At 40.3% G+C, this 26,247-nt stretch overlaps 1 protein-coding gene across 1 annotated transcript in view; it reads right to left on the bottom strand.

Moving 5' to 3' along the window:
- TMTC1 (transmembrane O-mannosyltransferase targeting cadherins 1) overlaps positions 1-26,247 on the bottom strand; it is a 260,082-nt gene that overhangs the window by 9,747 nt on the left and 224,088 nt on the right. Inside the window, exons 13-18 of the mRNA XM_065887047.1 lie at positions 21,447-21,555; positions 9,465-9,567; positions 6,948-7,083; positions 6,202-6,346; positions 5,164-5,301; positions 3,664-3,786 (exon numbers count right to left, since the gene is read on the bottom strand). Of these exons, the coding sequence (XP_065743119.1) occupies positions 3,664-3,786; positions 5,164-5,301; positions 6,202-6,346; positions 6,948-7,083; positions 9,465-9,567; positions 21,447-21,555 (754 nt within the window). The remainder of the gene's footprint in view (positions 1-3,663; positions 3,787-5,163; positions 5,302-6,201; positions 6,347-6,947; positions 7,084-9,464; positions 9,568-21,446; positions 21,556-26,247) is intronic.

The following is a 26,247-nucleotide window of genomic DNA, read 5'->3' as shown; positions in this document are numbered from 1 at the left end:
GAAGCTTATAGCTATACAAGCTTACCTCAAGAAACAAGAAAAATCTCAAATAAACAATCTAACCTTACACCTAAAGGAACTAGAGAAAGAAGAACAAACAAAACCCAAAGTTAGCAGAAGGAGAGAAATCATAAAGATCAGAGCAGGAATAAATGAAATAGAAACAAAGAAAATAACAGCAAAGATCAAAACTAAAAGCTGGTTCTTTGAGAAGATAAACAAAACTGATAAAGCATTAGCCAGACTCATCAAGAAAAAGAGGGCGAGCACTCAAATCAATAAAATTAGAAATGAAAAAGGAGAAGTTACAACAGACACCACAGAAATACAAAGCATCCTAAGAGACTGCTAAAAGCAACTCTATGCCAATAAAATGGACAATCTGGAAGAAATGGACAAATTCTTAGAAAGGTATAACCTTCCAAGACCGAACCAGGAAGAAATAGGAATATGAACAGACCAATCACAAGTAATGAAATTGAAACTGTGATTAAAAATCTTCCAACAAACAAAAACCTAGGACCAGATGGCTTCACAGGTGAATTCTATCAAACATTTAGAGAAGAGCTAACACCCATCCATCTCAATCTCTTCTAAAAAACTTCAGAAGAAGGAAAACTCCCAAACTCATTCTATGAGGCCACCATCACCCTGATACCAAAACCAGACAAAGATACTACAAAAAAAGAAAATTACAGACCAATATCACTGATGAACATAGATATGAAAATCCTCAACAAAATACTAGCAAACAGAAGCCAACAACACATTAAAAGGATCATATACCATGATCAAGTGGGATTTATCCCTGGGATGCAAGGATTCTTCAATATATGCAAACCAATCAATGTGATACACCATATTAACAAACTGAAGAATAAAAACCATATGACCATCTCAATAGATGCAGAAAAAGCTTTTGACAAAATTCAACACCCATTTATGATAAATATTCTCTAGAAAGTGGTCATAGAGGGAACCTACCTCAACATAATAAAGGCCGTATATGACAAACCCACAGCAAACATCATTCTCAATTGTGAAAAACTGAAAGCATTTCCTCTAAGATCAGGAACAAGACAAGGTTGCCCACTCTCACCACTATTATTCAACATAATTTTGGAAGTCCTAGCCACAGCAATCAGAGAAGAAAAAGAAATAAAAGGAATACAAAATGGAAAAGAAGAAGTAAAATGTCACTGTTTGCAGATGACATGATACTATACATAGAGAGTCCTAAAGATGCCACCAGAAAACTACTAGAGCTCATCAATGAATCTGGTAAAGTTGCAGGATACAAAATTCATGCACAGAAATCTCTTGCATTCCTATACACTAATGATGAAAAATCTGAAAGAGAAATTAAGGAAACACTCCTATTTACCACTGCAACAAAAAGAATAAAATACCTAGGAATAAACCTACCTAGGGAGAAAAAAGACCTGTATGCAGAAAACTATAAGACACTGATGAAAGAAATTAAAGATGATATCAACAGATGGAGAGATATACCATGTTCTTGGATTGGAAGAATCAATATTGTGAAAATGACTATACTACCCAAAGCAATCTACAGATTCAATGCAATCTCAATCATATTACCAATGGCATTTTTTATGGAACTAGACAAAAAATCTTAAAATTTGTAATGAGACACAAAAGACCCCAAATAGCCAAAGCAGTCTTGAGGGAAAAAAACTGCTGGAGGAATCAGACTTCGTGACTTCAGACTATACTACAAAGCTACAGTAATGAAGACAATATGGTACTGGCACAAAAACAGAAACATAGATCAATGGAACAAAACAGAAAGCCCAGAGGTAAACCCACACACATATGGTCAACTAATCTATGACTGAGGAGGCAAGGATATACAATGGAGAAAAGACAGTCTCTTCAATGAGTGGTGCTGGGACAACTGGACAGCTACACGTAAAAGAATGAAATTAGAACACTCCTTAACACCATACACAAAAATAAACTCAAAATGGATTAAAGGCCTAAAAGACCGGACACTATAAAACTCTTAGAGGAAAACATAGGAAGAACACTCTTTGACATAAATCACAGCAAGATCTTTTTTGATCCACCTCCTAGAGTAATGGAAATAAAAAGAAAAATAAACAAATGGGACCTAATAAAACTTCAAAGCTTTGGCACAGCAAAGAAACAATAAACAAGATGAAAAGACAACCTCAGAATGGGAGAAAATATTTGCAAGCAAATGACGGACAAAGGATTAATCTCCAACATATATAAATAGCTCATGCAGCTCAATATTAAAAAAAACAAACAACCCAATCCAAAAATGGGCAGAAGATCTAAATAGACATTTCTCCAAAGAAGACATACAGATGGCCAAGAAGCATATGAAAAGCTGCTCTACATCACTAATTATTAGAGAAATGCAAATCAAAACTACAATGAGGTATCACCTCACACCAGTTAGAATGGGCATCATCAGAAAATCTACAAACAAATGCTGGAGAGGGTGTGGAGAAAAGGGTACCTTCTTGCACTGTTGGTGGGAATGTAAATTGATACAGCTACTATGGAGAACAGTAAGGAGGTTCCTTAAAAAACTAAAAATAGAATTACCATATGATCCAGCAATCCCACTACTGGGCATATACCCAGAGAAAACCATAATTCAAAAAGACACATGCACCGCAATGTTCATTGCAGCACTATTTACAATAGCCAGGTCATGGAAGCAACCTAAATGCCCATTGACTTTCAAATGGATAAAGAAGATGTGGTACATATATACAATGGAATATTACTCAGCCATAAAAAGGAATGAAATTGGGTCATTTATTGAGACGTGGATGGATCTAGAGACTGTCATACAGAGTGAAGTAAGGCAGAAAGAGAAAAACAAATATCGTATATTAATGCATGTATGTGGAACCTAGAAAAATAGTACAGATGAACCGGTTTGTAGGGCAGAAATTGAGATACAAACGTAGAGAGCAAACGTATGGACACCAAGGGGGGAAAGCAGCGGAAGGCTGGGAGTGCTGGTGTGATGAATTGGGCGATTGGGATTGACATGTATACACTGATGTGTATAAAATTGATGACTAATAAGAACCTTCTGTATAAAAAAAAAAAAGACACTTTCAAATGACTGGTAGAGATAGTGTTTTAGGAGTTCAGAGGAAACAAGGTCACTGGGAGAAAGGATGGTCTGGAGGGCTTCCTGAGGGAGGACACAGGCCTGTGTTGGTAGATGAGTGGGAATCTGCAGGGGGTTGGGGTGGTGTGGGCACAATGTTACAGTATGTGTGGAACGCCAAAGCTCTTCAGGCACTAGTCCAGCTGAAATAGAGGGTTACTGAAGGCAAACAGAGAGAAAAAGAGTGAACGAGGGGAGGAGAGAGAGAGAGGGAAGCTGGTTTGAGGGCAAAATACAGAATGCTTTAAACATCAGGTTCAAAGCGATAATTCAGAAAATAATGCAGAGGTATTGTGGAACTCCTAATAGCCAAAAACCAGAGGCTCAATTATAAAAAATTAAACTTATTATGTCAATTAATCAGAAAATTCACTCCACAAAACATGGCAATGATCTTAGCTTTTAATGTATATGCTTCATTAAAGATTGAGGGAGTATTAATTTTAATCCATGAATTTAATAACAATTTTATTAAGTCTTTATACCTCAAAAGCTTTGTCAAGAAGGTTCTGCTCTCTTAGTTGATTTCCTTTTGTGAAAAAAAGTTCAGATACAACTTTTGGGTCCTTTGGTTTCAGCTTCAGAGCCTTGTCTATAGCATCAAGTGCCTGTACAGTTTAGAAATTAAGACACAATAAATGTAGGTTAGATACAGAAAAACTAAGTTAAACGATAACATCTATAGTTTTTGTTTCCTATGTATTAGCTAGCGTGGTGAGTGACAATCAGAACACGTTTTTCATTTTCTCTGATGTTCTCATCAAGGAATAAAACAGCCCTGACCAAATAATTTCCCTATACTCCAGGTTTCCTATTCACATGAGTGACAATGAAATGTCCCCGATCACTTTTCAGGAAGGCCGTGTGATCTCATTGAAAGAAAACAAGATCTGAGGTCAGTTGTGTTGCCCTGGCCATGTGTCCAACTGGACCATTCCAACAGCCTCCTTTTAGGGCCCTGGTGCTCACTCTGCCCCCAGCACCTACTGGCCCACCCCCTGCAGCCAGAGAGCTCTTCAAAGCACAGATCTGATATGTTGCTCTTTTCCTTAAGACCCCAAAGCTTCTTCCAGGAAAAGGAACAAAACCCTTGCCCTGGTCCCAAGCCTTGGGGTTGAGTCCCCAGCAACCTTGGTGGCTACATCTCACAGGTGCCCTGCTCCCTCACGCCCATTCCTCAGACAGGCCATTTACTGTTGACACAGGGCCTTTGCATGTGCTTTTTCTTGCCTGGAACGCTATTCACTGCTCCTTTTTGCTTAATAACTCCTATTCATCACTCAGTCCTCAACTTCATATCACTCTGCAGGGAACCGAACCACCCAGACCACTCGGGTCCCCTGATTACATGCTCATTAGGGACCATGCTGCTCTTCACAACATCACTGGGCACAGCTATAATTCCGCACTGGTTTTGTGATTACTTGCTCAATCTCTGTCTCCTCTTCGACTGTAAACTCCACAAGGACAAGGGCAATGTTTTTTTTTTCCTCACACCACTTTATTCCCACTGCCCACCACAGTGTCTGGCATATAGCAGGCATTCAATAAATATTTTGTTGAATCAGTTCATGTATTTACTGGTCATGTGACTTTTAAAATGGAGATAAACAGTACAGTTGCAACACAGGGCCACTGACCTGCCTTAAAGGGTTGTTATAAAGAGTCTATAAAATATCTTTGAGGGAACATGGAAAATGATAAAGCATACAAATGTTAGTGTTTATCATTATCGAGTTAGCTGAAAACAAACTGAGATAATACCACATAAAATCTTCAGACCAAGGATGAACCAAGAAAATAGCGTCTCGAGGGGACATCTTAGGAATCAAGCAGGTATCTGAAAAGTGCCCAGAAGATACGCTCTGACAACTGACGATGTTCAAGACTGCTCGGCCTTGTGAGCGTGCGGGCTGGGGGGTCATTCAGGTGCACCCCATTTTCTACCTGTGAACCCAAACGACTCCAAACAGTGTCCTCTCTACCTTGTCGTGCTGCTCCTGCTTGCTGTGGATGGCAGACAACAGGCGATAGCATTCAAGGCACCCAGTCTCCTCTGACACAATGTGATTGGTCATCTTTTCAGCTTCTTTTGTCTGACCCATCACGGCCAAGACCTGAGCCTGCGAAACCACAGTGACTTTGGCTTAGAAGGTACTTGGCTATCACCTTATCAAATAAAGCACTCTTTATCAAATAAAGCATTCAGGAAACACTTCCCACAAAAGTGCTCAGAATCGCTTCGTGACTCACAGAGAAGACTGACTTACCACAGTTCATGTTGTTTGTTTGTTTATTTAGGCATGTGCCTGCATTTGTGTGTGAATGGCAGGAACATCAAAGCCATTCAGTGACTTGTGCCTTTTTAAAAAAGTTGACTATGTCAAGAGAAATTTTTTCCTATGGTTTCAACAGAACACTGTGCTTATAACAAGATAACAAGTTTGTTTCACTGAAAATCTAAGGGAAAGGAAGAGTAATGATCCAAAATATTGTTGATATTAATTTTCCTGAATTTGATAGTTGTACTGTGGTTAGGTTAGACAATGTCCTTGTTCTTAGGAACTATTTGCTGAAGTATTTAGAAATAAAGGGTATGAGATCTCTAATTCTCAGATGGCTCAAGACAAAATATCATGTATTAATAATATGTACATGCACATACACAAATATGCACATACATATGTGTACATACACACATACATACATACATGAGAGGATGATAAACAAATGCATCAAAGTGCTAAAAATTCATCAATCTGGGTGAAAGAGTATATGGGAGTTATTTAAAATTCTTGCAACTTTTTGTAAGTTTGAAATTATTTCAAAACAAAAACTTAATAGTGTTTTTAGGGTTCATGTGTTTGGTGAATGGCTCTAACATTGGTTATATGAATCTTCATTAAATGGATATAGTATAGTGTTCTAGTTCCCGTTTTGAGGCACACTGACTACAGCTCCCTGTATTGCATGCCATGAGTCTATTTCCTACTCCATTTCCTTTCTTTTGTCCATCCGCTCACCAGTGCCAGGCGGAGTTCCCTTTGGGAAGGCTGAAGGGATGCAGCTTCCCGGTAAATCTGCAAAGCCTCTTCATATCTGCCAGTGTTGTAATATAGAGCTCCCAGCGGTGATAATATCTCAGCTTTGCGTGTCACCTGCAAGGCGCTGAATTTTGAGAAAACAAATGGACAATTTTCTTCTAACAGGTACATCTCCAAAGGTTGAAACTTAGATTTAGGGACCACTGTACATGGTTTGAGACTCTGCTCCCACATGGTCGTTGTTTTTATATCAAGAAGAATGTTAAAAACAGATCACAGTGCCAGCCTCTGACTATAAGCATGTCTCTAGTGACCCACCAATACGTAAACTGAGCCCCAAGGATCTTTTCCATTTATGGTGATAGACTTGTTTTGATGTATGCACAGTTTTTCATCTAGATCCGTTTTCGAAATTTCTATTTGTGGTTTGGGTTGTAGTCCTTAGCTTCAACAGAAAACAATGGACTAACTAAAATGGGAATTAAATTCCAACCTTGGTTTAGCACTATGCTTTAACCAGCAGGCAAAAGACTCATTAACTGGGATATCATTTATCCCCAAAGTGCCATTTATTGTACTGTTCTCTTTGGAGAGGAGAATCTGTATTGCCTGCATTGGCAAAATTTGCTAGTATTCTGAGAGCATCTGTTCCAAATAACTAAGAATTTGATGGCCAATTGCAGAGGTCTTAGGATGACTTACAAAGTGAAAAACAGGAACTTTACCGTTTGTACCATTCTTCAGCCACACTGTTGTCTCCCAGTGACCTGTAGAGTCTCCCCAGGTTCACCATGGCTACATGATGGCTCGGGCTAAGTCTGATGGCCTGTTGGTAATGGGTCACTGCCTTCTCTGGAGAGCCTGTAATCAACAGGTGGTAGGTTGGTAAGAGCAGAACATGCCTTAATTACAAAACACACAGACTTTTTTTTTTTTTTTTTGGCTGCATTGGGTCTTTGTTTCTGCACACGGGCTTTCCCTGGTTGCGGTGCACAGGTTTCACATTGCGGTGGCTTCTGGTTGCGGAGCACGGGCTCTAGGAGCGCGGGCTCAGTAGTTGTGGCTCATGGGCTCTAGAGCACGGGCTCAGTAGTTGTGGTGCATGGACTTAGTCGCTCCACGGCACGTGGGATCTTCCCAGATCAGGGATCGAACCCATGTCCCCTGCACTGTCAGGCTGATTCTTAAGCACTGTGCCACCAGGGAAGTCCCTAAACACATGGCCTCTTTAATTTCTCTTCTGATGATCTTTTTTTCCTACAGCCATACCACCAATTATTCAGTTTGTAAATTAGCTCACATTTTGGCTTCTCCTTGCCACTGCCTAACTTTGGACCATTTCACTATTCATTTTCACTTCCAAAGAAATTAGTAGTAAAAAAGCAGTAAAAACTAAAACCTGTTTCTTTTATTAAATCTATTATTTTAGTCAAACTGGTTTCTGGCCATTGCCTTAGTCAATATGATGTTTTGAGGTTATCAGTGATTGGCATTTATGTAAGATATTGTTGCTTCTCATTATACAAAAAGTGGAATGGGCTGTTATAGAAAGAAAACTGTCCTGAAGTAATTTCTGAGGGTCTGTCACAATTACTATACCACAACCTAGTGATTGAGGCACTGCTTCAAATAAGCAGGCATCTTCTGTATTTTGAAAATCTGTTTTTAAATCATACATCTTTGTTTAGAGGGTATTTATTGAATGGGACTTTAAAAATAAAAATAATATCACCTTGCATTTGTGCAATGCATTGTATATTTTAAAACACTAATTAAATGATCTCATGATTTTTTGCAGGTATTTTGATCCTATTTAGCTGCCTTTTGATAGCACTTAGTTGCCTCTTGGGATTTAAAAGATATTTAAAAAAATTATCACTTTACAGATACAGGCTCTAAAGTGCAAAAACATTAAGAAACTTGACAAAAATCCCAGGGGAAGTGAGAATAAAGGTCAGAACTACCATCAAGTCTCTCTAGTATGATAAGGTTCCCCAAAGAAGCTCCCTAGTGAAATTATATGTGAGTGAATGAATTGTGGACAAGTCTGAAGCTCTACATGGCAACGGAATGTTTATTACCCACACAGACATCTTCTCAAGTCTACCTTCTTTGAATGCAAGTTTGACTAGGAGGTGCCAAAAAAGACTACGTACGTAGAGGTCTATGTATAGGTCATGATAGGGAGAATTTCAGTAGTATAAAAGCAGAATACAGTGGGAGTGGTAGGAAAATATAGAGGGTGGTCAGTGAGATTTTGGGGGGTTGGGAGTTGGGGTGGGATATTTTGTTGGTGAAGTAGAAGGAAGAGGGCTAGATCAGGCCAACAGGTGTTCTCTTCAATTTTTTGTTTGTTTTTAATCTTTGATACCTAATTTATTATTATGTTGCCAAAGAACCAGCAGGTGGCACTAAGAAACAATTTTACGTGTGAAAATAAGGGATGTTTCCTAGGTGTATCAGAATGTAAATTTATGTCCTAAGAAACAGAAGGGCTTCAAATATCCTAGAAAATAAAAACCCTTTTGAGCATTTCATATGGACAGAATAATTAAAATCAAATTTTATTACAGGGCAGGTAGTCTAATAGTCAACGAGAACAAAGCAGTGTTTTTGTATTAAATTCAAGCATCTTTTCATTCTTTACAAGTATTCATAACATGCCAACAGTATGTGGGGTACAAACCATCAAGAAAACAGAATTCCTGTCCAGTAAAGTTTTACGTTAAATAAGGTAAAGTGTATTTTATATAGCACCTGTCCTATAAGGGTACTCTATCAATTATAATGGTACATTTTCTATAGTGTGTATCACATAAAGAACAATGAAACAATTTAAGACTTTTTGATCGGCTGTAGAAAAGTATTTACCATCTGCCAGTAAATAGATTCAGAGGCAGGTTCTGCATCATTGTAGAGAACAGTTCATCATCATAGATTTATAAACTTGTATAAATGCTATTCAAAGGAGACTGTTGCTCATTAAATCATCAAGGCCACTTCCTGCCACCTGGGGAGATTTTCTTAGCAATCTGATTATAAGAACTGGCAGATTTTACTGAATTGAGCTTGAAGATTTAGAGAAATGACAGCCCCAAAGTACAATGTGACTGTCAACGGTGTGAGCTTCCTGCCAAGCCCAGTGAGTTCTACTTTTGAGGCATTATTGGGTGGTGGCCATTTAGCTTGACAGATAATATTATCTCATCTCCACAGAACAGGTTCTCTTTAATCTCGCTTACCAGTATCAACTAGGAAAACTCCATAGTTGTTGTGTAAGTCTGAGTTATCTGGGCAGTTCTTTATTCCAGCCTGGTATATTTCCTCAGCTTCCTTAAACCTCTCCTTTAAAAGAGAAAAAAGAAAAATACATGAGAAAGTTTTTTAAAAAAATCAACAATAAACTGAATAATGGAAGTGGGAAGAGCAGAAAATAATTTACTGAGCATCTGTTATGCAACAGGGGCCAAGATCAAACACTATGTACTTTTTTTTTTTGCAGTACGCGGGGCTCTCACTGTTGTGGCCTCTTCCGTTGCGGAGCACAGGCTCCGGCCACGCAGGCTCAGTGGCCATGGCTCACGGGCCCAAGTGCTCCGCGGCACGTGGAATCTTCCCAGACCGGGGCACGAACCCATGTCCCCTGCATCGGCAGGCAGACTCTCAACCACTGCACCACCAGGGAAGTCCAAACACTATGTACTTTGAATTAAAGTCAGTGCCAACTGCACACATACCAAAGACTCACACTAGTGTTTAGCTCCTTCAGCGCAAACCAGCTGATGTTTACTAAGAAGCAGTATCTGGAAGGATTTGCCCTACAGTTGGAAAAAGCCTCAAAATGGATATTTGAATGGGATGCCCTCCATCCCAATAACTCTCTGGACGAAAATACGTGTGATCCATTCATATAGGAATGCCTTCCGAGGTGGCAATCTTACTGGGAGATAGGGAGGCCTGGCTATTTGACACAGCTGCATTTGCATAGCTAGCTCTCTTACCTATATTGTATGATTTATTTGGGGAGGTTTTTGGGAAGGAAGTGGGAGGGGAGGCTGATGCTGATTATGGGAGGGGTTTGCCTTATCCTTTCTTTACTCTAAATATTTCTGTAGTCCACCAAACCATTTGTTACTTCCCTTATCACCCCGCCCTTTCCACCTCTGAGCTGTTCCCTCCAACAGGAATATAGGGCCCCTCAAAGGCACACCTCCAACTCCTCCCTTTGTGGCAAGGCCCCGATCAATTGCCACAGCCTCAGTGGATCTTTTTCTAGTTGCTTTGGTCTTCTCCTCTAACAATCCACTTTAACACACTTCAATTATTCTGAATTCATATCTAGGCACATTTTCCACAAACATCTGAGATTGTCATGTCACACTTTCTTTTACAATGTATAAGGTAACGCCTAATTAATGAATCAAATGAAATGAAATCACCCAGGTTCTAACAATTACTCACAACTAAACCATTTCCTAGTTTCCTGGTACTGCTATGAAGGTCAGGTGAAAGGCAATGGTTTGGCATAAATCACAAAGCAACTTTTCCTTTCATGTGCTCTGATCATGGACACCGTCCATAATTTTATCAGAAGTTACTACTACTAAGCATTCAACCAGACACATGAAAAGAGAATGTACAGCATCATTTTTCTCAGACCTGACACCTTGAGCTTCTGAATAAAAATGCCCTGAGTGCTGAGCAATAAGCCAAGAAGCCTAAATCTGATTTGACTCAGAAAGGCGAAGACACTTGACTCTCTGTGGAATGACCAATGCCATCTCTTCAAATCCACATATTTAAGTACCATTTAGGGAACAAAGTGTGCTTTGAATTTGGCAAATTTCTCTTATTTGAATTACAAATCCATAGTCCAGCAAAAATGGATTTCCATGTTTCTAAAAGTGTGTTTTCCAGTTGCCAAGCTCAACAAACTGTCAAACTCAAAAGAAAATTAGAGATGAATGAAAAATCTCAAAATGTCTTCTTTCAATCTACTGAAGAAAAGAAAAACTTTCTGAAGGTATCACCCACTGTAGATCTAGCAAATTGGTGAGTGTGCATGCATGTGTTCTAAATGGAGACAGGCAAGACACAAATTACCTAAGACTCCAATCGAAGTAATAGAGAGTACCGTTGCATATTTATTCATTTACGCATTCATTCAGCACATGTTTTCTGTAATTGCTATAGAAAGCATGGCATAGTAATTAAGAATTGGGCTGCTGTATGGAGGTTCCTCATAAAACTAAAAATAGAGCTGCCATATGATCCAGCAATCCCACTCCTGGGCATATATCCAGACAAAACTATAATTCAAAAAGATACATGCTGGGGCTTCCCTTGTGGTGCAGTGGTTAAGAATCCATCTGCCAGTGCAGGGGATGTGGGTTCAAGCCCTGGTCTGGGAAGATCACACATGCCGCCGAGCAACTAAGCCTGTGTGCCACAACTACTAAGCCTGCACTCTAGAGCCCGTGAGCCACAACTACTGAGCCCGTGTGCCACAACTACTGAAACCTGCACGCCTAGAGCCCATGCTCTGCAACAAGAGAAGGAATGAGAAGCCCGTGCACCGCAATGAAGAGTAGCCCCCACTTGCCACAGCTAGAGAAAGCCTGCGTGCAGCAACGAAGACCCAATGCAGCCAAAAATAAATAAATAAAATAAATAACTTTATTTAAAAAAAAAGATACATGCACCCCTATGTTCATAGCAGCACTATTTACAATAGCCAAGACATGGAAACAACCTAAATGCCCATCAACAGATGAATGGATAAAGAAGATGTAGTGTGTGTATATATATATATATAAAATATATATAATGGAATATTACTCAGCCTTCAAAAAGAATGGAATAATGCCATTTACAGCAACATGGATGGACCTAGAGATTATCATACCAAGGGAAGTAAGTCAGAAAGAGAAAGACAAATACCATATGATATCACTTGTATGTGGAATCTAAAATACAACACAAATGAACAAAACTACAAAACAGAAACAGACTCACAGACATTGAGAACAGACTTTTGGCTGCCAAGGCAGGGGGAGGGGGTAGGGAAGGGAAGGAATGGGAGTTTGGGATCAGCAGAGGCAAACTATTGTATACAGGATGGATAAACAAGGTCCTACTGTAGAGCACAGAGAACTATACTCAATGTCCTATGATAAGCCATAATGGAAAAGAATATATAAAAAAAGAATGTATATATATGTATAACTGTACAGCAGAAATTAACACAACATTATAAATCAACTATACTTTAATAAAATCAAAAAAATAAAAAAGAATTGGGCTGCCAGTGCTTGGCTACATGGATTGGAATCCCAACCCCACCATTTACTGTCCCTGTGACCTTACTTCCCCTCTATGTACCCAAGTGTAACAAAGGGATAAAAATAGTACCTATTTCAGAGGGTTGTTCTGAGGATTAAATGGATTAAAACAGGTGAAGCCCTGAGAACAATGCCTAGCAAACAGTCAGCACTTTGTCATGTTAGCCTCTATTCTTTTTTTTTTTTTGCGGTACGCGGGCCTCTCACTGTTGTGGCCTCTCCCATTGCAGAGCACAGGCTCTGGACGCGCAGGCTCAGCGGCCATGGCTCATGGGCCCAGCCGCTCCGTGGCATGTGGGATCTTCCCGGACCGGGGCACGAACCCGTGTCCCCTGCATCGGCAGGCGGACTCTCAACCACTGCGCCACCAGGGAAGCCCAGCCTCTACTCTTATTACTACTACTAGGAGTAGTATTTCACGAGCACATTTAAAAACAGATGGCATTAGTGTCAAACACTAACTAACACTGGTCAAATGGTAACACAAGAAACTCAAGATTTTTAGGAACTGATTAACTAGTTTAGGATTAGCCAGGGTATTTTTTTTTTCTGGTTGCCTCTAAGAAATTGTTTATTGACCTCCATATCAGAAGATGATTAAGAAAAATTAAAAGGAAGAACACCCAAGTTAGTTATTTTTTTTTCTCATATGGAGTTAACTAAAGAGATTTGATGGGAAAGGAGTTTGAAACTGTAGGCTAAAATGCCACGTGGACAGGGTTGTGATGTCTGACGTGGCCTCAGTAACAAGGCCAGGGCACCTGAGCTCTAGAGCATCTGTATTTACCTCTTTACTACACTGCTCACATTGAGTTCCTTAGTTCATTTGTCTTTGGGCTCCTTAAATAGATGTATTTTGTTTTTTTCAGCCCCATGTCTTTGGCATCTATCTCCCAGTGGTATAAGTAATAGGACCTCCCACATGTCAAGTATATAATGGAGACAGAAGAGTGGGTGAGACAGACAATCCTGCCCACAAAGACAACGGAGAGGGATTCAGGCAAGGAGACACTGTGATATATGGTGATAGTGTCACAGAAGGAGAAGCACAAGTTTCCTGGAAGGCAACCAGGAGTGATACCCAGACTGGTGTTTATATAGACAGATTCTTTACAACTGTCATAAACCAAATGCCTGGAAACACTGGCTACCATTAACACCAGCAGCTGTGTAATACGAAGATATGCATGAAAAAAATCTGCAGCTACTTGAGATCTTTAAAACATCCTTATAACCAAACTGTGGAGAGTTGAAAGGTGTTTTTTCTGAAAGGATTAAAATTGACGTCCTCACGTTCTAACTTGCTGAAGTCAGATATCACAGTTTTCAAGTGCAATTACTCTTATACCTGACTTAATTTTACCTTTTCCCCACATTCTTGTTGCTCCAGAATAGGTAAAGAGATCACCTTTTTCATCTAAAACCCATTTTGGGGTTTATGAGCTGGGTCTCCACAGGAATGCAATTTTCAAAGTCCAAAGAAGTAATGGGATTTAAAAGAGCATCCATGTCTAGAGCAAGGAATCACATCCCATACCTTCGGTAACCCCCAAGGACAGCCTCAAGACTCTGGCTCTATGACAAATGTTTTCAATGTCTATCTTTCTTGTCCTTTCATTTGACTGTAAATTTCAAAGAATGATTAACTCCACTTATTAAAAAACGAAAGGGACCACCACTGCAGGAGAAAAATACCTTCTAGATGTTTATTTAAAACAAATTCCACCTTCTCTGGAAGGGCAATGCATTTATCTTAAAAAGGAGTATCCTTAATCCCTCAAGTTCAATTTCATTTACCTCATCTGGCTAGATGTCCTGACCTAAGCGGATCACTCCCAGTCTCTACTGATTTGTGAGATCCAGAGGAAATGAATACGAGCTATTTATAGGACAACTTTAATTAAAAATGCTTGTGACCCAGAGAACGGTTCTGACAAATAATACTGTCACCAGAGTCCCCAACCAACCGCTGTCTCAGCATGAAATTGGCCTTCGAGGGCAATGGTTAAAAATGGGCAGCACGCAGCCGTGGGCTTCCCTCCAAGGCTCAAAAGCATTTTCAGTGGGCTGGACATGAAATGGGCCTCGCGGGATAGAGAAAACACCATCAACATCTCCACGTTTTACATGCTGTAATTACCGATATGGCATGTTTTTTACCTCAAGGAAGAGAAAGTGAAAAGTAGATCTGAAAAAGGACGTTTGACTGTCATTTATTCTCTTGGGCCAACTGATACACTTGGAAAAGATTTCTTATAGTTCAAGTTGCAGCAACCACGAGGACAAAGGGACATGGGCTCAATGCAGCAATCTTCAAACTTCTTGGTTTACACTCTAAAATGTACTGAGGACCCCAAAGGGCTTTGTTTATGTGGTCTACATCTATCAATGTGTACCATAACAGGAATGAAGCTGAGAAATTTTTATTTAATAAACTAATAAATAAACTAATATTTATTATTTATTTAGAATAATAAACAAACATAACACAATAATAAGAAAATATATTTTCCAAAGCCAAAAAAATTAGTGAGAATAGTGGCATCATTTTCTATTTTTCCAAGTCTTTTAAATGTCTGGCTTGATAGAAGACAGCTGGGTTCTTGTATCTATTTTTGTACTAATCTGTTTCTATATGTTTTTTAGTTGAAGTATGTGAAGAAACCTGGTCTCACACAGACATTTAGTTGGAAAGGGGAGAATATTTTCATACTCTTTTCATGACTGTGAATATATCACGTAGCCTCTAAAGAACCACTGTACACTGGGGAGAGAATGAGAGTAAAAAAAAGGCAAATTACTTGTTAGTATTATAAAAACTGCACAGGCCTTCTTGGACCTCAGGCGTGCCCGGTCAACCCTTTGTGAACCACTGGCGTAATGAATGGCTTGTAACATGTGTTCTTACTGTATGGCAGATATAGGGTGTGATGTTCCAAAGTGGTGAAGGACCTACAGAGATGGGGCTGGAAGGTTGTGCTCTGACATCATGGCCATGCGTCTGAGCTGCTTTCCATTAAGTACTTTCACTCTGGCCAATGAAACGAGCACGCAGAGCTATCGTGTATCTCCCCATTAGCCAAATGACTATTACAAACCTGGGAAGTGTAGGACAATTGAATGTTTAAACTCATGTCAGTGACTTTGCTAAGCAACTCTTTAAGACACAGCGGCTCAAAACATAAAGCAAAGATGCCTGCTTTCTCATCCTTTCCTTTGCTTTTACTTTCCTTACAAAACAGTTCTTCCCCCATCAGTCATTGACATGGACGTTTAACGAGAAATGTGCAGCCAACATTTGAAGTCTAATTCTCTTTCTCATTCAACTGCAATGAATCAATTAACTTGGCATTCCTCCTCACCAAGGACATGTTCTAATCCTGAATTTCTAATTTCTAATCCTGAATTTTCTCATCGCCCAGCAGACTGTGATCCATATCACCCTGTGACAATTTAAGAAAGAAAGAAATGATCACTTTAAAGAAGAAATGCCAAGAATCATAAAATAAAAGCTAAAGAGCAAACACCATGACAAGTGTAAGAGACCACAGCTGTGTCACACTGTCCAGAGACCAGGAAGAGTGAGGGGAAGCTAAATTTACATAGAATTGCAGCTTTCTCCATCTCCAAACTCTTCTCATGCCCTTTTGTCCTCATTCTCTGCACTTTCAGGCACATGAATTTCCTCCCATAAGAGGAAGGGATCGTACTGTTCCCCACCCGACAGCTCTCAGGTGGTCTAATTCCTGTAGCCAGAAAGCTTTTCCTAATAATTTTAATCTTGTTGATATCTATAAGTTCTTAAGGTATCAGACTAAATATCACTCTTTGGCCAGCACTCACTGCTCCCTGTATTAGGTTAGGTCCCTATAACATTCTCACTGGTACTCTATTCTCTCTTTGCCCTTTTGTCACAACTGGGTTAGACATTGGGGAAAGGGTGGTAATTCTTCACTTAAGAGTATCCTTACCTTTTAGACTCTAAGTTCCATGAGTTGAGGCCCATACCTTGCTACTTCAGCAATTTCTAATACTTGGTGATACCTAAATGTTCAATAAATATGTGCTGAATAATTTAATCAATAAATTATTATGGTAGGGTTCAGCGCAAGGTGACCTGACCACAAATGCAATGGTATATGTGCCTGAATCTACCCAAAAGACGGCACTTGTCAAAGAAGAGACACTGACCGTGGACCTCTCTTATTTTTGATCTATACTTCTAACTTATACTTTACTGTTCCAATTTTCTTTTCATTCTTGTATCAGGTGAAGTCATATCCCAAAATATATAAAAGAAAAATATTTTAAGTGTTATCAAATTAATTAATTGAGTTTTCCAATAGGCTATAAACCTGGGGCTAGCAATAATGTACGGTGGATCAAGTCATTATGTTAACTTCATTTCCTTTACTGCTAGTGTAATGCAAGCTATATAATCTATGGCAAGGGTAGGCTAGTTAAAAATGATGGTGGGCTTGTAAATGTTTACAATCCTATCTGTGAAGTTGGAGTACAGCCAGTTCTGAATGCTAATAGAAAACCAAAAGAGGCTAGTAAGCCAGAGACCATCCGGACTTCAAATCTACGAGTTTATTTTCTGTCCTGTCTTCTTGACTTCTATGCTGCAGTAGACACAGAGGGGCAAATTTATTCTGGATCCTTTTATGTATCTAACATCTATGACAACTCATGTTATGAGGTTTCCTCTATCATTTTTCTTCCCCCCTCCCACCTGGCCCCTTGTATACCTAACCTTGTTAACTACAGCCCCATTACCACAGTCCAATCATGGGACCCCAGCATCATACAGTGAAAGAGCAGTGGGGAAGGAATCGAGTTACCAGGCTCCAGTCTTGGTCCTGACACTAGTTATTTGTATGACCTTAAGCAGTACTTAATTCTGTGCACCTCATATTTTCATCTACAAAATGAGAGGGTTAAAAATTCTTGAAGGTTTTCCTCCCCACACTACTCTTCATTTTCCCCTCGGAGGGATTACCTACTCATAATATGGACTCATTTATTTGAAGTCCTAAGTCTATCTTTAGCCCTGATCTCTCCCACTGTCATCTGTCCACATGCTATTTCCATTTAAATGTTCCGCTAACATTCAAGACTTAGAGGCTGCACACTGCTGGTGGCACAGCGTATTGGTACCACTCTTTTAGAAAGCAGTTTAGTAACACATCTCAAAAGTCATGAAATGCTGATACTCTTTGATATGGGAATTCAACTTCTAGGAATCTATCATTAGGAAATGATTCAAAGTATTGTTTTAGGGCTTCCCTGGTGGCACAGTGGTTAAGAATCCATCTGCCAATGCAGGGGACACGGGTTTGAGCCGTGGTCCGGGAAGAGCCCACATGCCACGGAGCAACTAAGCCCGTGCGCCACAACTACTGAGGCTGCGTGCCATAACTACTGAAGCCCACGTGACTAGAGCCCGTGCTCTGCAACAAGAGAAGCCACCACCACGAGAAGCCTGGGTGCTGCAACTAGTGAAAGGCCTGCGCTCAGCAATGAAGACTCGAAGTAGTCAAAGATAAATAAATAAATTAATTAAACAAACAAAAAAAAGTAACTTTTCATGAATTTGGAGTTCGTCAATTTAGAAAAGGAATACAACTTGAAACTTTTGGATACAGTATTTACTAACACAAATTGCTTTTCACAATATTAACATGTTAATGCTTTATTTGTATAGAAACCATAGCACTAATTAAAGTGGAGCCTTAAGTTATTCATGAAAATATTCATTAGCACTTGGTGTTACAGGGATAGTTTTAGACACTCTTAAAATGTTAGATCCATATAGCTATCAATTTTCAGATTTGGAAACTGAGGCTCAGAGAGGTAAAGCACTCCTCACCAGAGTCTGTACAGGCAAGGAAGTGGGGTCTGTACATAGTCTGTACTATGAAGTGGGGTCTACAATCAGGCTGCCGCCCTGTTCACTGTCAAATGCTCCTAAAAGCACAGCACAGGGGAACTGACCTCCAAAGTGCATTAAGTCCAGAGATGCTGTATGAATACCCGCCTGCTTTATGCAGTGAAGTACCCTGAGCCCTAGAGAAGGAACAGGCATACAAGGAAGACAAGGCTTTTCTTATAAAACTTGCAGTCTTGTGAGGAAAAATAAACCTGACAAACTGTTCAAACTATAGTTCAGATGTTAATTCAAGAAATAAAAATATATGATTGGTTTGTGAGTTGATGCATGTTCCCAAAGATGTCACAGGAGCTCCGAGGAAAATCTAACAACTCCCATGAGATGGGGAGGTGGATGAGTGTTGGCGGAGGACGTGAAAGTTGAACTGAATCTTGAAATATGAGGATGATTTAGCAGGAGAGAAAGAAAAGACGGCACTATAGGAAGATGGAACTGTGTGAATGTCTGTAAAGAGCTCCCCCAAAACAACACACCGTGTCGTCACTGGTATTAGGTGAGTGACTTTGTCATTTATCTTCAGGGTAATTTGCATCAAGAAGAGTGCTTCAGTGTTCACTATCTGTCCCACCAAGTTGTGAAAAAATATATGACTGGGAACTCAATGCAATGCTTTATTTATTCATTTACAGAGAAACGGAGGCAGCTTTCAAAAATATAGAGCACAAATTGAATAAAATAAATTATTAAGAAAAATGATAAACCGAGTACAAGCAGTGCACACAGAAAAGCAGCCTATCCCATCCAGGTGGCGGTTAGTCGGAGGTGGGCCCAAGGGGGACAAAACTAGAATTGATTTTTTTAGCATTTGTAAGATCCTTCATGCATTAGATTAAAAATAAAGCAAAAAACATGTAATTCAGGAGAAGGCTGGCCGTTCCTAATACTGAGACATGACAGAAATTTCTCCCTTGAGTCCTCATTCAGAAGCCAGTGAACCATGTAACAGGTGTTGGCCTCAACCCCGCCCCAACCCTGCAGTTAGAAGGAGTAGTTTCACCTGGCTGTCCTCACACTGTCCCTCAGCGAAGGACAAGGGCACGACGTGAGGCGCAGTTCCGTTATGAAACAGCATGGTGGCCCACATGCCCAGCCCTACTTCAAATACGAGTAAAATCTAGATCACGTACTGGATTGCAGGAGCTACATGGTCTTCAGTTCATATCCATTCATTTATTCACTCAGTATTTACTGCTTGCATACAACGTGACAGACATGGGGGGAGAGCCTTGAGTAAAAGAGACAGCCATTCTCATGGAGACTGGCTCACGGAAATATTCTAGTGGTGGGAGAAAGATCACAGGCAAATAGATGTATGTTAGACGGTGATAAATGCTCTGGAGAGAAGTCAGCCAGGGCCAGGAGACAGAGAAACATGTGGGGCAGTGAGGGAGTTATTCTGAAAGGGTAATCACGGACAGCCCCCTGATACGGAACTATGTGGGCAGAAACCAGCATGAGGCGAGGAAGGAACTCTGACGTCTGGCAGAACAGTGTTGCAGGCAAACGGCACAGTTAGTGCAAAGGCCCTAACCTTGTGTGCGGCTTGTCTGAGTAGCTGCAAGACACCCAACCAGGCAGAGGCAGGGAGGGTCTTCCTATGAAAATGAAGGAGCCGGGATGAGGTGAGAAAAGAGAATAATGATGGAATCAATCTTTTCTTCGGGAAACTCCCACTGTGTCTGCTTCAACACAAGCCAAAGGCAGCTGAGGACTGCCGTGTATACCACAGAACATGGCGATCATCACTTCAGCTTAAACATTGTGCTAAAACAGGTATTAAAATCATCCACTACAGGGCATCCCTGGTGGCGCGGTGGTTTAGAGTCCGCCTGCCGATGCAGGGGACACGGGTTCGGGCCCTGGTCCGGGAAGATCCCACATGCCGCGGAGCGGCTGGGCCTGTGAGCCATGGCCGCTGAGCCTGCGCGTCCGGAGCCTGTGCTCCGCAACGGGAGAGGCCACAGCAGTGAGAGGCCCGCGTACCGCAAAAAAAAAAAAAAAAAAAAAATCATCCACTACAGACACAGGCTTCTGTCTAAAGCCCACCTACACTATATGGAGAATATTAGAGCAAGACAACTAGACTTATCATTTCTGACACTTAAATATTCATGAGTGTCCTAATTTTGTTTCCTGGTGAAACCTCCAAAGTTTTGGAAACGCAAATTGCACCCCTCTGTACCTGACATGCAGCATCAAATCATTCATTATATTTAAGCCAATGCTGCAGGGCATCTTTCAAAGGTGCTAAGTTTAATTTTAAAAACAATCTGGCAGTTGTGTGCATAGCAGAATCTACCTTCTATTGCGGGCACTTACGTGTGTCAACGAAACTGTATCGTCAATTTAGAGAAGACAACTTATATTTGTTTTCCCCACAGCAGGGGGCATGCATCCAGGACACCAAAACAAATGGCTTAGACATAGTGAGAAGAATGAGGGGGAATCAAAATACCCCTCTGCTTTACGCCGTGAGAAATGTTCTCTCTTAGGAGCCTGTCCTACAAGACTCTGTGATCTTCTAACAGTTATAAGACATAGGATCTATAAGATTATTGGTAATTGGTTCCAGAATGAGTTCAGAGATCTTAGACCATTAGCAATTCCCCAGAAAAATATAAGTGAGTAGTAATAAAACCAGAAAATACCATGTATTGTTCTTGTTAGATTTTGTCCCAAAGTGATGGAGAATATAGCAAGGGCCTATATAATGGACCATCTTTGTCTAGAGGCCACCTACATACACAAAGAATACTGGAGTGAGAAAACTAGGTTTGTAATTTCTATCAAGAAGAAAACTGACATAGAGATCAGTTGTCTAATATGAGCTTACAAGTTAAATGATACATATAAAAATCTGTGTAATATTAATTTATATATTCAACAGAAACATTTAAAAATATTATGTGAAACTAAATGGTAACAATTACCTGCTCAGCCAGTAATGAAGCTAAGCTTGAATATGCATCTGCAAACTCGGGACCATATTTAATGGAATCTTTCAGTAAGATGATAGCCTCTTCCTTTTTCTCCTGAGACCTATAGGTTATAAGAGAGTAAAAAAGAACACCTTTTAATAAAACTTTAAACCCTCTGATTAGACTTGAAAATCTCATTTCTTTTAGCAAAGATTAACGGATTCACTCTGATTTTACTGCAAATGAATTACATTAGACTTCCTCCGGGTGCTAATAAGTTTCTGTCTCTGAATTCTCAATGGAAAGAGATGTTAAGATATAAATGACACTGCAGGTTATTCACTGATTTCTCTACCTTCCATTTCTCGCTGTGTGCTCTTGAGAGTTTTATTTAAAAATGTACAAGTTTATTAAGCAGAAAGTTTGACCTTCACAGGAGCAATTTTGGGCACATGACCTGGGTGGCATGGGAGCCAGTTTTCAACCATGTGGAGGATGGTTTGAACCCCTGCAGTACTAACTGCACCTCTGCAGGCTGGCTCCTAATGGGGTCTGAGCCACCTATCAGCAACAAGCCAGCCAAACTTCCCACGTTCATCTTTGCTTTTCTATCAAGAGAGATACCTTTTACACATAATTTGTGAAGTTAGAAGATACTGTGACTACTGGCTGGCAAAGAATGATCAGCTCTTTTATCCTCATATTTTTATTAAAAATCGGGCTGATGATCTTCATTTTAGTCTTCTTCCAGTGATTACATTTTTTTTTTTTTCCTGCGGTACGTGGGCCTCTCACACTGTCGTGGCCCCTCCCGTTGCGGAGCACAGGCTCTGGACGTGCAGGCTCAGTGGCCATGGCTCATGGGCCCAGCCACTCCGCGGCATGTGGGATCTTCCCGGACCAGGGCCCGAACCCGTGTCCCCTGCATCGGCAGGCAGACTCTCAACCACTGCGCCACCAGGGAAGCCCCCAATGATTACATTTTTTATATAAAGAGAACTCAAGGCTTCAAAGTTGTTACCACTATTTTGGGCGAAAGTTCTCTTTCCTGTTAGTGTCATGGGGAAACACTGTGTCATTAGCCTGATATCAGTATCCCTGAAGCCAAAAATGTACGCTGGCAGTGATCAACTTTGCCATCAATACAATTCCACATACACTGACCACTTGCTAAATGCTAGACATTGTAATTGACAAAAGAGGTGGAATGAAGAATAGAACCACTGGAACTACGGAGGGCACACAGCCTCAGGGTCCCCCAACTTTATGAGTTACCAATACTGAACTGTGTGCTTATGTTTTTACTACGTAGGGTCAACAATCATTTATTCAACAATGAATATGTACCAAATGCTCTGGTCAATTTTCACATAACATCATTAATTTAATTCCCACAGCAATCCCAGGCAGCAGGTATTACTGTCCTATTATACTCATTTTTCTAATGAGAAAAATTTGGATTCAGAAAAGTCAAGTGACTCATCATATTTCCATAACTAGTGTTCTGACTCAAGATCTGGTGCTCTTCCATCACACTATACTTGCTTATTCTAACTACTTAGAAATCCACCTCCTATGAGCTTGATGCCCGAAGTGTGAACCATGGGCCAGTAATCATCAACATCACCTAGGAGCTGGTTAGCAGTACAGAGTCTCAGGCCCCATCTGGACCTAAAGAATCAGACCCTGAATGTTAAAAAGATTCTCAGGTAATTTGTACTCACATTGAGATTTTAGTAGCGCGGCTCCCTGAATTATCAAAGGCAGCTGAGAGTAGCTCCTGCTATATAGAACCCCTATGTAGGGCTTCAGGCTCTACAGGATGAAGATCTATAGGGGAAAACTAGTATTGACTCCATGCGTTTGAGTTCCGAGTACTAGAAGCAACATGTTACAAGACGATTTTACGTAGAAGGCAGTCTCCTATCACAGACCTTGAAAAAAAGGTCATGTTTCCAGCAGAGGCATTGCATCCAATGTCTCTCTTGCATTCAATACACTATTCAATGTAGCAAACATGAAAACATTTGTCGTTGCGTTAGCTATTTCCCAGGGGAGGTGGCTGTCCACACTATCCTCTCCTTAATGGGGTCTAACTAACTCAAACTCTGGCTCCTCTCGATGCATAGTCCTGCCCTTGATATCAAGGTGTAACACTTGTGTCATTAAGTGGCTCATCTTTGGGATGTGGCTTTAAAGTTGTGCGGTTATAAGAAACTGGCATTATAGCTCTCTCAGTGCTGCTTTCTTGTCAATCCATTCATTTAGTTGACAAACATTCAGAGTGTCTGTAAGACTATGGAAGACCACTATGTTTACATATGCTTGGGTTTCTAAAATATACCTTGAAGTAATTCTTTCATGGGCACATGTTTTTAAATGAAAACTTTTTTTTTAACATCTTGTAATTGCTTTACAATGTTGTGCTAGTTTCTGCTGTATAACAAAGTGAATCAGCTATACATATACATATATCCCCATATCCCCTCTGTCTTGTGCCTCCCTCCCACCCTCCCTATCCCACCCCTCTAGGTCGTCACAAAGCACCGAGCTGATCTCCCTGTGCTATGCTGCTGCTTCCTACTGGCTATCTATTTTACATTTGGTAGTGTATATATGTCCATGCCAGTCTCTCACTTCGTCCCAGCTTACCCTTCCCCCTCCCCATGTCCTCAAGTCCATTCTCTACATCTGCGTCTTTATTCCTGTCCTGCCCCTAGGTTCATCAGAACCTTTTTTTTTTTTTAGATTCCATATATATGTGTTAGCATATATATATAGTATTTGTTAGTATTTGTTTTTCTCGTTCTGACTTACTTCACTCTGTATGACAGACTCTAGGTCCATCTACCTCACTACAAATAACTCAATTTCCTTTCTTTTTATGGCTGAGTAATATTCCATGGTATATATGTGCCACATCTTCTTTATCCATTCACCTGTTAGGTTGCTTCCATGACCTGGCTATTGTAAATAGTGCTGCAATGTACATTGTGGTACATGTCTCTTTTTGAATTATGGTTTTCTCATGGTATATGCCCAGTAGTGGGATTGCCGGGTCATATGGTAGTTCTATTTTTATGAAAACTTACTTTTAATCCTGGTAATTTAACTATTGGTTTCACGGTTAGAAGAAGTCTTCCTCCAAGGATTTCGTAAATCTTTATTAACATTAGTTTGGAAATTTTCCCAAAATCCAAAGGAAGATATAGATTTAGGAAACTGAGTCTGGAAATTAAGCCCCTCAGGACATAATTTAGCTTGGATATTCTTTAAAATCAGCAGAGAAAAAGCCACAACAATTTGATAGCAAAGAGTTAATGATTTTCATTTGTTATGGCTCACATCAGTTAGAATGACAGCTTAATCTTTCATATATAAACTCAGTGAGGTTAATTACCACTTACTACAGTGAGTGAATCTAAATACTTGGGGTTGTCCATTCACATTCATGTGACATATTGGAAAAGTTAGCATCAAAGTTATGTACAGGGAACTCGAATTCTTTATGAAAAACTGTACCTCTATTAATCTCTTGAGGGACTGACTTGATATACTTTTTTAAAAAAATAAATTTATTTATTTCTGGCTGTGTTGGGTCTTCATTGCTGTGTGCGGGCTTTCTCTAATTGCGGCGAGCAGGGGTTACTCTTTGGTGCGGTGCATGGGCTCTAGGTGTGCGGGCTTCAGTAGCTGTAGGCACACGGGCTCATTAGTTGTGGCTTGCAGGCTCTAGAGCGCAGCCTCAGTAGCTGTGGTGCACGGGCTTAGCTGCTCCGCGGCATGTGGGACCTTCCCGGACCAGGGCTGGAACCCGTGTCCCCTGCATTGGCAGGTGGATTCTTAACTACTGTGCCACCAGGTAAGTCCCTGACTGATATACTTTCAAAAAACATCTCATCATGTAATTTCACATGGTATGTAAGTATTACGAGATGCAAAAACTGGGGCAGATGAGATTTTTTCCTCTTAGCTCTGCACTCTTGGATGACTCTGCTTTTCCCTGGGAGCCTTTGAAAGTCATTAGAGCCCAACAGGGGTCAGGCACATGCCAAGTTGACAGATATTTTTAAATGTTTTTTTAAGAAAGCCCAAGAAATGGATAAGTGGTAAATTTATTGTTGTTGTTTATGTTTCTGAAAGGAAGAGGAATAGCAGGGAAGATGTATTTCCTCTGTGGTTTCTCTTTTGCTCACCCTTTGGTCGAAGTTTATGAAATTGGTGTGGTTTTGACACAGTAACTTACAGCAAATAATCACCTAAAGAGAACCTTCCTTGGCCATATAGTAACGGAATTACCACGTGAGAATTGAACTTCACTGCAACCTGTTTCTTCAATAGCGTCCTTTCATATCTGCATTATGGCCCATGTTTCTTTGCTAATTATCCCATATTCAGAAACAAGGGCAATATTCCTACAATTATACTGGATTATTGCAGCCTAGAGTGCATCTTACTGAGTGGTGCTTGCTAACAGCTTAGTTCACACCCTGTTTCTAGTTCCCTCTTTCTCCTCCTTCTATTTACAGACAACTAAAAGATACATTCTTTTTCTACAGCACTGCTCTCAACACATTCCCTTATATAAAAATCTTCATTAATGCCCTACTGCTTACAGATAGACTCTTAGTTTAAAACCCTCTATAGTATGGTCCTGACCAATGTTCCAAATGTACCCAGTGGTGTGGACGAGTGGGTACTAGTCCAGCCAGATTGAGTGGCCTTTGATATATTCTACAGAACCTAAGAGATCACTATTCCACTGCTTCTCTGCCCTCACTGTAGGTTTAAAATCACTTGAGGTGCTTTTGTA

Source organism: Phocoena phocoena, chromosome 11 (genome assembly GCF_963924675.1).
Source record: "Phocoena phocoena chromosome 11, mPhoPho1.1, whole genome shotgun sequence".
NCBI classification, from domain to species: domain Eukaryota; kingdom Metazoa; phylum Chordata; class Mammalia; order Artiodactyla; family Phocoenidae; genus Phocoena; species Phocoena phocoena.
Note: the sequence above shows the minus strand (reverse complement) of the source record. Positions and strands in the feature narration are given on the sequence as shown.